The 12,466-nt window shown below is 37.1% G+C and overlaps 1 protein-coding gene across 2 annotated transcripts in view; it reads left to right on the plus strand.

The window, feature by feature from the left end:
• The window catches only part of acsl6 (acyl-CoA synthetase long-chain family member 6), a 42,820-nt gene that overhangs the window by 24,563 nt on the left and 5,791 nt on the right, over positions 1–12,466 (plus strand). For both annotated transcript variants that reach the window (XM_015405046.1, XM_015405051.1), the window contains exons 8-13: positions 1,914–1,946; positions 2,670–2,721; positions 6,003–6,076; positions 6,166–6,243; positions 11,720–11,854; positions 12,143–12,277. In XM_015405046.1, the coding sequence (XP_015260532.1) occupies positions 1,914–1,946; positions 2,670–2,721; positions 6,003–6,076; positions 6,166–6,243; positions 11,720–11,854; positions 12,143–12,277 (507 nt within the window). The remainder of the gene's footprint in view (positions 1–1,913; positions 1,947–2,669; positions 2,722–6,002; positions 6,077–6,165; positions 6,244–11,719; positions 11,855–12,142; positions 12,278–12,466) is intronic.

Below are 12,466 nucleotides of genomic sequence, written 5' to 3' on the forward strand. Positions count from 1 at the left end.
GCTTTGCATTTAGAGTGACCTACGATGACGGCGGAAAGAAAGTTGTGGATAAAAGTGCAACAGTGTGCAAGCATTGTGCAACACGTTTTGTTTATGCTAACCGCAATCAATAAAAATAATTACAATTCATAAATTTTTTTTTTTTTTTCATATACCGAACCGAACCGAACCGTGGATTTTGTGAACCGTTCCACCCCTAATATATATATATATATATATATATATGAGGTTTAAAATGACTTAAAATGGCTTACAGAGTTGTAAACTGAACTGCCCCTTTATTTATTATTGATATTTTACACAACATATGATTTAGTATAAAATAAGACAAGGTCCTGGGGCATTCTAACCTGCATTTGAATAGTCATTGTAGTGTGTAGGAGTTATAATAATATTTCAGTAATGGTCACTTTATTAGCCAATTATTTTAATTTTTTTTTTTTTTTTTTTTTTTGTTGATTCACATTCTGGAAATTCTAAGAGGCAACGTTCCACTGATCTTTCTGTGTAAACGATCCTGGGCTTCTCTTTGAATAACCACAGAGTGTAAATGGGACAATGGTTTAAAGCATTAAAATCTAAAATGTGCAAGCGGTTTACTGTACGACAGGGTATTGACTGTTTATAGTTGTTGTTTTTATTTTGCTCTTTTTAAAAGAACATCACTTAAAACTATTCCTTTGTTTTATTTTTGACAACGAGTCTAACTGACACAGAATTAACCCAAAAGCTATTCACAAAGGAAGATAAATCTACCCAATAGAACAACTCCTGATATAGCGGTTCTTATTAAATTAGTGTCTGCTTATTTTTTTTATTTACAGACATATTTTCCCATGTGGGATAAGAAACAGTTCAGTTTGATACAAAACAGCCACTATTATCATGGAGGACATTGTTTTTTAGCACTAAGCTGGTTTTCTCCTGTTTTTAATTAAGCACTCTTTTCGGATAACCCCAGGCTAATCCTTTGTTTATGTTCCCTATTAAAATTTTTAATTTCATTCAGCTTTAATTCATGTTAGTTTATTTTACGTTCTGCTCTTTTCCCATCAGTAAGAACGGCCTAATGTAGATCTGGTGAAACAAACAGCATTGTTCTTGAGGGCCAAACACCGAAATGCACCAAACTGTGTAAATTTTGAAAGGAATAGTAACTATAACCTGTTAAAAGTTACAGGCAAAGAGTCAAAGCATTTGTAGTTTTAAGGAATGGTCTCAATGCCTTGATGTTCTTAGCGTGTCAAAAATGTGGGCCGTGGAAAAGCAGCATTTGGGTTACTTCCTGCAACTGTGCCTGCAGGCTAGATCATACCTTTTATAGTCTAGTTACAGTGAAAAATCTCTCAAACAAAGAGACAAAGAAGCATGCTGAGAAAGACAGTCAAAACAATCAGATGTTAAGATTTCATCAAGTCAGACATGAGTAAACAGGATGAGCTTATGCTTTAATGGTGTTTATCAGATCCCTTGCATTACAGAATCCAACACATGCAAGGACTTTAAAAGTTAACAAAACTGAACTAACACATACATTTGTTTCCAAGGTTACATGTTTAGAAGAATGTGTCAGTTCTGTTCATTCCTTAGAATTAAAACAAGCCAACATGTCAGACAGTGCAGTCAGTGGGTGTAGAGATTTATACGGTGATATTCGGAGGAAAAAAAAACACTGACATTAAAGATATACAGTATGTTAAGAGCTAAGACCAAATGAAACAGAATCTCTCAAATCTGAAAAAAAAAATTTGTTTAACTATCAACATTTCTGTGTAAGATCAGGTGCATCATAGTCGCACAAAAATAGAGGCCCACATGTTTCTACAAATGCTTGGATTTCACCCACTGAGGAAAACATAAGAAAATTCTAAGCATGTCAAATGTTACAGTTTTACGTTTGTTTGCTCTTTCAGGCTCTGGGCAGAGAGCACTACAGAAAACCTACCGTAAGTTAAAGAAAAAACTTCTGTACACATTGTTGGTTTTCTTACATGTGAGGGATTCTTAGAACAACAACAAAATCATCTTGTTTGAGCTATTTATATAATTATTTTATTTTTACCTTGTCCTGTATGTTCTCCTGTAGATAATACTTATTGAAAGTTGTTAAAAGAGTTTATTTTGACAGCTGTTACACCTGTTTAAGCGGTCTGTTGACAGGATAAACATGGAACAATGAGAGGTTAAAACTCATTAACAACAACATTAACCCCTTGTGCACCTACAGTATAGCATGCATGCCCAAAGTCGGTCGAGGGCCGCTTCCCTGCAGATTTTAGAGGTTTATGTGCTTAAGGACAGCTGATTCAGATGATTGCAGATTAGTAAAAAGCCTTGTTAACCAGCTAGCAATGAGAATCAGCTGTGCTGGAGCAGGTAAACCTCTAAAACCTGCAGGACAGCGGCCCTCAAGGACCGACTTTGGGCATGCATGCTATAGGTGCACAATAAGAGAGACATAGAAATGACAGCTGTATACTTTATTTGATGAGTTTTATGAATATTAAATGTGACACTGAATGAACTTCTAATAAAATCATTTGCATGAAAAAGCAACTTATGTTTCCTACTTCTAGCATTGTTTTGCTGCAGCTGAAAAGCGTACTATCTTGTAAAGGTGTAGTTCCATATTTTCTGACAAAGCATGTTTGTTTTGTTTGCTTCTACAGCCACCAGCGCCTGACGACCTGTCTATTGTGTGTTTCACCAGTGGGACGACAGGTAATATCTGATGCAGCATATGTCGCATGTTATGCAGAGTAATAGTTTGATTATAAAAGAACAAAAGACAGGGGTTTTTTCACACTACAGCCTCACTCTATTTTATTAGGATTTATGTTTAGACTAACACACAGTAGTGCATAATAGTGAAGTCAAAATAAAAAAATGGGTTTTCTTTCTTTACATGTACAAATCTAAAAAGTGTGGAGTACTTTAGACATTTGTATTCAGCTTCCAGTTAATGAATTCCTTGTAGAACCAAATTTTGCAAAAATTAAGGCACTATGTTTTTTTTCAGGTATGCATATTTTAGACTTGCCCCTTTTTTGTTTTGGTTTTGTTTTGTTTTGTTTTTTTGGTCTTAAAAAAATGGTAAAAACTCAGTCATGCTGTACAAGAAAATGACTTTTGAGTATGAATGGTGAAGCCTTGATGCAGATTTTAAGATTTAAGATCTAGACTTTGACTGAAGCAGACAAAATATAATTTGTTGAAAACATTTAAAGGTATAGTGGAGGATGTTCTTTTTCCGGGTGGATCATCTAAATAAGTGGTCCTCCTAAATGTCAATCGTTCTGGTGATATGTTTACATAAGGCCATCCTACGTGCTTGTCCCCGTTTTCACTTACCGGTGGTGAGTCTGACATAGTGGAAAAATTGCAAATCTTCTTTTGAAAAAATAAGCTTGTATGAGCGATGCAAACAGCAACTTTTAAACAGAGCGTGCATGAGGAGAAATGGGCTCATGCATGCTCTTTCACGCGTTTAATAAGCCTCCCCTCTCGGGAACAGGTACAGGGTTGTGCATGTACTTTTTTTTTAATTGGAGAGGGCGGAACTTTTCAAAAATTCGCAAAAATCCTCCACTATACCTTTAATAACTACTACTTCCACATCACATTTTGACCCTAATTTGTGTGTTAGTCTGTGATGTAAATCCCAATAAAATGGACTGTAGCTTGAGATTGCAATGTGACTACATTTAAGGCATAAGATATATGATCCAGCTATTTCTCTTAAGCATGCACGGTAATATTAGTTTGCACCTGGAAGCTGGGGTGCTTATTGCTTATGTGGTAGATGGAGGAGGAAGTAGCCTGATACACAGCTGCCCTTTGTTTTCTTCATGTTGACACTTTTTCTCATATTGAAAAGTGCGTGTCACCAACCCTGCTGAATAACAGTCAGTATCCATAAATGAATGGCTGGAGCATTTGCTGGATCGCACGCAGTTCTTTTTTTAACAAGGTTTATGTCGCTCATATCTAATATCTTACATGGGAGTGTCCTGTTCCCTCAGAAGACTTGAGAAACCATAAGATTGGTTTAATAATTTGTGTTTACTTTACAGCAGAACAAGTCACAGAAATATGCTATAGTGACTAAATAAAATGATGATTTAAAGAGCAATAAGAGATAATCTCCTACTTTAAAGGGTAAAGTTAAAACGAGATGTGTTCAATGCAGCAGAATGATCTGGTAGTGAGAGAAATGTTTGCCCCTCCTTAAATAAAACGTTGAGTCTGAATTTATCTGCCTGCATGTTGTATCATGTCAGACAGCAGGCCGTTCATGTCAGAGATAAAGCGCTGCTGCTTTTTAGGGACGGCAGCCCACAGCAGCGCCAACCGCTCAAACTAACAAAGAGGTCATCTGAGGACCCGTCTGGTGTCAGTTTACAGCAGAAGGTTCCTCCGTTGTAAACATCGCCTTCTTCTGACATTAAAGGGGAACTGCAGGTGCTCCAGCTTTAGGTTTTGTTTTCCAGACATCATCCAGTGTTTCCGGCAAACTGCTTTCCGTTTTTGTTGCGACATCGACTCCCTTGTTTGTCGGATATTGCAATTGCTGGCAGCTGCAGGGCATAACTTTACTAAAGGGGAATCCTTAAAGTCACTTGTTTGAGCTGTTGGATTCCAACTCAAACAATTAAGAGCAACAGGGTTCTGCTCTATCATATTTTGCAAAGCAAATGAATGAGGAAAATGTTTGCAGCTTTACATTTTGGTAGAATTAGTTGCATTCTAAAGCCCTATAGGTCATGAGGGATGTTGCTATTGATAAAAAGAGTTGAAGAAAACAGTGGAGTGCACACTCATCACCTTTTAACCTGTATGAATATGTTAAATTTAAATTCTGTAGATTAAACATTTTTAAAATGGAATAAATAAAAGAATACCGGCTCATGCTTATTCTTCTATTACTCTATTAGTCAATTTCAACTTTTGATACCGTGTTTACTATTCAACTATTGGATTTTGCTCTGAATTAATTCCTCTGGGTTTCAATCGTGAATATAATGGTGATACTGCAGGTCCGTTCCTAATGTGAGCAACTAATAGGGCTGGACTCATCTTTTTTTTTTACTTTACTGTAACTAAGTCTCTTGTCCAGTTGGAGGATATGTATTTAAATCATGTGCATAAAGTGGAAAAAGCAAGTCAAAAACACAACTAAATGTATTTAAGAGATCTTTAATCAGCTGACCTCAGCCAAATGTGATGTTAGAAGAAGCTTGTTTTTAAGAGGTTCTTAGGTTAGTTAGGGGAGTAGAGCTTTGAATCCTGAGGTTCTGAGTTCAAGTCCCACTCCCACAGTCTGCCACTCTGGGTCTCTGAGCAAGACCTTTAACCCCACACTGCTCCCTGGGCGCCCTACGACGGCAGCCCAATGCTCCCAAAGAGGAGGAGTTAAATGCAGAGGTAGATTTCTCCAGTGTGAGATCAATAAAGTTCAATTATTTATTATTACAACACAATATTAAAACAAATGGTAAAACTGGAAATTTGTTCTTATGGTTACAAAACTGATCCAAAGTGAGTTTGATTAATATCAGAAAGATTGGATGGTAGCTGTAGTATTTTATGTTTTGGTGTCCTCTTGTTTATGTTATTTATATGGCATCTATTTTAGTGCAATTTTCATCTTGTATAATTGACCCATGTTTTTTACCTGTTGCAATAATTATGGGTTTCAGTGTAATTTAATGGCCACACCTTAAAGATCAGTCTTATTAAAATATGACACGTGATCCTGAGCTAAAAAGAACTCCCTGCACCTGAAATGTTGGTAGAGTTCTGTTGAAATGTCATCTGCTTGGATCGTCATGCTTTTACCGCACTTCTTAGGGCGTTACCCATCACACAATTAAGCTGTCAGTCAAATCTAATTAATGCAGTTTAAAGTAAAGTGTCTGCTGGAAATGATACATGGAAAAAAAAACCTAACATAAATGACATTTAGATCCTCTTTGTCATCACATGTCTGTCTTCCTTCCCAGGAAACCCCAAAGGGGTCATGCTCACTCATGGAAACGTAGTGGCAGATTTTGCAGGATTCCTTAAAGTCACAGATGTGAGTGAAAAATCCTTTTTTTACTAAGCACTGTTTGATATTATCTTGTGAAGATAACCTAACCGCTTCCTTCCTTGTGTGTCTTGCAGAAAGTAATTTTTCCAAATCAGGATGATTGCCTCATCTCCTTCCTGCCGCTGGCCCACATGTTTGAGAGACTAATTGAGGTAAAGAGGCTTGGAGCTGTGTGAGAACAGGAACATTTCATGAGTTTAGAGAAGTCGGATGTTGCCATGGGTGTAGAAGGAATGTTTCCATGGAAAGTGGGTGTTAGAAGCTGCATTTGGAGGAGGAACAAAAAAGCCTGACACTCCTATTTTTCCTTTTCTCTGTCTTAAGTTTCGCTCTCCAGTTTTCCGGTGAATGCCACACCTGTCGTTTATCCCTATTGATAGCGGGGTGCATCATATTGATATCAACCACCATTCAATGAATCCATGTAGAAGTCACTTTTTTTCATGCATATAAATCCCTGCTTGGTTATTAATAGAACCAGCTGGTTTTTAGTTTCAGCAGGGACTGTTTTAAATAGCCTAATTACTGTGATCTGTTTCATCCATTGATCTGACTGAAGGTTAGTCATGCTTACGCTACCAGGCACGTGTGATGACACATCCCTCACATTCCCACTCAAAAAATAATTTTATATTGCACCTCTGCAGTCACATTGACGACTGAAAGTGTTTCAAAGAAGGGTCACATTTACTCTCGGTCCTCGACAACTTTGACACCTTTGTAGACCAATACGGATTCATGGGGTTAGGTGCCTTGCCCAGGGGCACGCTGAAGTGTGACGGAGGAAGCAGCATCGAGCCTAAAAGAAAGTCAAAAGAAATCTTTACCGACGAAGCCATAGCTAATGTTTCCAAGCTTTTCAGCGGTATTTGTGCACCTGTGTCATCCATCATCTTTTTTTCCTTAAGTAGATTTTCAGAGCTGGAGCAAAAACTGGAAATGTCTTTAAACCAAAAATATTAGGGCTGAAGGTTTGAAGTAATCTGAAGCTTCTTCTTCCACATTTACTTCGTATAAAATTATCTGGGTTCTAAAAGGTAGAAATGACTAACATGTTCTAAAAAGTCCAACGGAACAATAACTTTTAGAAATTAAACAACATCAAGGCATTAGCTAAACATCATGGTTGTGTTTTTTCTTCTATCAGGCCCAATTTTGACCAGCTTAATGCTACTGCATTCCAGCTTTGCTCTGGTTTATGTTTTATCCAATGCAGTGTCTTGTTTTGCTAAATGCACAAAAAGATAAATATGTACTGACCAACCTAGGGTTTTATATCTTTATTAGAATCAGGAATATGGAACAAAACATTTGCTGGGATAGGTTGTTCCTGTTTTGTTGTTATTTTTAAAAAACTTATTGTGGTGGATTTTCGCGACTTTTTTGAAATGGCTTACGCTCTCCACTTTAAAAAAAATGCACATGCACAACCCTGTACCTGCTGCCAAGAGAGAAGACCTATTAAACGCGTCCGAGAGCACACAGAAGGCAAAATAAATAACCTCGTCTTCCCGGGAAAGTTAAAATATAGAGGTCGATTTACTAGCCCTGATGCCAAAATGGATTTCTCCAAAAATGCTAAAGTTTGCCTGTCGAGAAGAAACTTTGCAACTGAAGCATCAGTGGGAAGCCCAACCTGTGCTTTCAGTGTACACCATGGCGTTTCTCTCTTCTGAGGCCTTTCTCTTCTTCTCAAACAATTCGTAAAACCTTTTTTGATTTTCAAAGAACCTCTGTGAGAAAGGCAAGCTTCAGTGACTGGCTGAAACCGTAGCTCACCACATATATACGTCTGAAAGTGCGCATGCGCGCAAAAAGAAGCTATTTAGGGATGACCACGTGGGATGGCCTTATTTAAACAGAGCACCAGAATGATTGACAGTTAGGAGGACCACTTATTTAGATGATCCACCCGGCAAAAAAAATATCATCCACTATACCTTTAAAAAAATTCAGGTCATAAGTAAAAAAAACAGAAAACATATACGGTAGGTTTTATTTTTTTCTAATATGTGAATGCCATAGAGCTGTTTCTCTGTAAAAGCACCTTAGAATTTTGCCTTCACAAAATGACCCTCCCATACATTACACATTCTGCTGCTTTGTTTTGCTCTGCCATCATTCTCAATACCTCCTCATTAACAGTTAGGAACCGTAATCTGGTTTAATAGGGTCTTTTTTAAAAGCTGAGTTGATTAAGTTAACATTTCTATTTGACACAGAAAACGCCTCTTTTGGCTGCAGAGAATTAGATTTTTTTTTTTTAATCTGAGATGTTGACATTACTGTTGACAGCAAATGAGTCACGACCCCAAAAAGAGACAAACAGGCCGCCAGTGACATCTGAAACTGCCTGCTGGTCCACATTTCTGAGTTTGTATTCAAACCACATTGCATCACTTATCAGTAACCAGTTCCACACACCCAGAAGTAAAGCGCCTCACATTATTCTTTTTTTTTTTTTGCTTCTCCCTTTACCTGTTTTTAGTTTTCGCCTCAAGAGTGTTTATTTTTACTCCTGTTATTCCAAGCCGCCAAGTTTTAGATGTATAAAGGACCGTATGTGAACATGTAGATGTGTGAATATATGTTATTCAGGGTTGTGACCAATTGGTGCAGCATTTAGCTGCATGCTGCACAAGAGTGGTGCTAGAGGCGTGAGACCCAGACACAGGAAACCACCTAACTTCCCCAGAGAGCTGTGCCCCGAACCATACGACAAAAGCAAGTTCAGCAACATAAATCGCACAAACCAAACATGCTGTCTTGTGCAATGCCTTCCCCTCAACTGCATACGTTTTTTTTTTGTGTTAGTTTTTTGACAACCTGAACTTAACCTGATAACATGACGATTAATGATAAACTACAGGGAAATGCACAAAAAAACGAACCGATATATTTGTATGTTTGCTGCTTGTGCTTAAATCAGCAGTTTAATATGTGCTCCACAGCTAGTGACCGACTTCCTGTGCTGCTAATTTGAGTTCTAACCTGTCGGTCTTTTTCACATGCTGTTTTAAAGTTACAGTATGCAACAAGCTACAGTATAGTTTGGTTTCATGTTATAAGTTCATGTTTGATGAAACAGAGAAGTTTGTCGATTTTCAAACGTGGAAATAATAATTAAAGCTTTTGGAAAATACTGATACTGTCTATATAACATTTGGTTGACTGAAGTAAATCCTGGAAAGCAATGCAGCAACTAGGAGAGATTGGGAACCAGTACTTTACAAAGGATGTTATAATGTTTGGTGTTATGTGATGCAATCCACACCTCTACTGGGTTTTCTTACTTCGGTGGGATTGCTAAGATGTACGGTTGTCCTCTGGGTACGCCTGAGGTTATGCAGAGAGCCTCAGGAGTTACTACCACCCAGCTTTATGCCCACTTTTCAGTATTGGGAGACTTTTACTCATTTTCATCACTGACTACTTTCAGTCAAAAGAAGCTTGATCAAAAGAACATAAACCTGTCAATGATATAAATAACATAGACTTAACCTTTAAGTCTAAATTATGTCAAAAAAATATATAAACTATAATCAAATTAAAGATAATTTCAAATATTTTGCATTTAGTGTAAAACATTTTTAAATTAATTATTTTTAAGCTCTACTCTTGTGGACTTAACTTTTAAGAGATACTTAAAGGTATAGTGGAGGATGTTCTCTTCCCGGGTGGATCATCTTAATAACTGGTCCTCCTAATTGTCAATCATTCTGGGGATATGCTTACATAAGGCCGTCCTACGTGCTCATCCCCATTTTCACTTACTGGTGGTGACTCTGATTTAGTGGAAAAATTGCAAATCTTCTTTTGGAAAGTAAGCTTGTTTGAGCGATTCAAACAGCAACTGTCAAACAGCGCATGTACAAGTAGACATGGGCTTGTGCACGCTCTCGCACGCGTTTAATAGGCGTTCCCTCTCGGGAGCGGGTACAGGGTTGTGCATGTGCATTTTTTTTTTTTAAGGTGAGAGGGCTGGTCATTTCAAAAATTCACCAAACTCCTCCACAACACCTTTAATAGAAAATATAGTTGCACAAGTTCTGTTACTCACTAATAAAATGCTATTCAAACAATTATATGGTTCACTCATTATTAGCAGTTTCCATTCTTGTGCATTTTAGATGGGGATTTTCTTGGGTTTTAACACATCTGTAGAGTATGGATATATTCAAAACCCAGAGTGAGCCCAAAAGACTTGGGTTCATTGTTTTAGGTTCAAGTTATTTGTAATAATTAAATGCAAACAGATCGTTTTACATTACATATAGGGCTGAAACAATTAATCGGATCAATCGTAATTAATCGATTATTGAAATAATCATCAACTAATTTAGTTGTTGATTAACTGTTAACTGGAGTATAGAGACTCTAAAACATGCCTTTAGCTGAGAGAGTGAACCCTAGAGCACTAATTATACCAAAATTGTAAAAAAAAAAATAATGATATATATATATATATATATATATATTAACCTTTTGCATTTAAGATGAAAAAACATTTTGTGTGTCAAAATGCTCGATCCAGAACTCCTCATGTAGAAAAGTTTTGGTTTCACCTACTATAATTTTGTAAAAAATCTTCTTTAAAGAACCTTTTTCTATCAGATTAATTGATTCATCGAAAAAAATAATTGACAGATTAATCGATTTGCAAAATAATCATTAGTTGCAGCCCTAATTAAATTCCCATTGTGCAGATGGTCACTCACATGTTTAAGTCATAATGCTACTGAACAAGTATGGTAAGGTTCCTCTTTGGTAAAATGCCAAAACATGTGAGTGTGGCACTGAAAGCCATGACATTTGCGACCGTAGTGATGACCTAAGCATAAACCAGCATCCATGTGAATAACCAAGTAAGGTTATAGGAAGTAGTGGTTATCTCTGCTTCTTCTAATATATTTATGCATTTTCACACTAAAAACAAAAGCAAACATTGTTTAAAAAGAAAAGACTACAGATAAAAGAATCTGTAATGTTGCATATGTGTTTAGTCCTGTTAAGTAGCGTAACGTCTAAAAGAGTCCAGCAATGTCTGGTTTAATCTCGGCATAAAGGGTGATAACAAAGATAATTATGTATCGCTCTCCTTAAATATTCCTCATCTGCACTACTTTATCTTTTTCAAACGGATTAAACCACATAAAAAACAAATTTCATACTGGTACTGAAACAAATTTTTATCTGAATAAGTATTTTTTTCTTAAAATAAGTGCATTTTTTCTTGAATTGAGGAGGTAAGTAAAACACTTTGCCAATGAAACAGGACAATTTACACCTAAAATAAGAAAAACATACTTTTCTTATTACTTATTAACATATTATCTAATTTTAAGAGTAAAAATAATGAATCCATTGGCAAATCATCTAATTTACCTACTCAAATTAAAGGTAAATACACTTAATTTAAGACATTTTTACAAATTTCTCGATGGTTTTTGTAGTGCATGTTCAGTGTTGTTGTGACATGAAGAAACACGGAAAAGCTCAAAAGGTGTGAATACTTCAACGAGGCACTGTACCAGATTATCCTTTTTGACGCATACTGAAACATCACCTTACTATGCCAGCATGTAGTTGAAATAGCTTAAGGGTAACTGTTTATGTCTGCCTCTGCAGAATGTGGTCTACTGTCACGGAGGGCGGATCGGGTTTTATCAGGGCGACATCCGGCTCCTGCCGGACGACATGAAGGCCCTCCGGCCGACCATTTTCCCCGTGGTGCCTCGGCTGCTCAACCGCATGTATGACAAGGTGAGGTGGACGGAAAAGCCAGGGATACGCGTGTAGGATTACACAGGTCACTGCAGGTGAAAAAATCAAAACACAAAATCACGTTTTTTGTTACATCTACTATCATGCAGCATCTTTAAAATCTATTAAGGTTGGGCATGTTATAAGTAGGTGAAACCCAAAATATGTAACTGAAAGGTGGAAAAATGGACTGAGGTGTTGGATCTGTCATTGTTCACCCTGTTAGTGCTGTTTTAACAAGTGGAAAAATGTACCGTGATGCTGGAAAATATCTGTCTGTATTCCCAGATTTTTAGCCAGGCAAACACCCCTTTGAAACGCTGGTTGCTCAACTTCGCTGCCAAGAGAAAAGGGGCCGAGGTCAGCAGAGGGATAATTCGCAGTGACAGCATCTGGGACAAGATCTTCTTCAGTAAGATTCAGGTAAATACTGCTTGACTTCCCCGTCAAAAGAGCAGGAATTAAACTAGAATTTAAAGGTCTTAACTTTTAGAGCTTTTCTGAAATATCCACCCTTAAATCATTCCAGTTTCAGAGCATAAGCGTGCTGAAACTAAAGCCTCCTATTATTATGACGCCCCTGGTAATTATCTGGTAAAGACAAGTAAATAT

The sequence above is a fragment of the Cyprinodon variegatus genome, unplaced genomic scaffold (genome assembly GCF_000732505.1).
Source record: "Cyprinodon variegatus isolate N-32 unplaced genomic scaffold, C_variegatus-1.0 Scaffold36, whole genome shotgun sequence".
Lineage (NCBI taxonomy): Eukaryota > Metazoa > Chordata > Actinopteri > Cyprinodontiformes > Cyprinodontidae > Cyprinodon > Cyprinodon variegatus.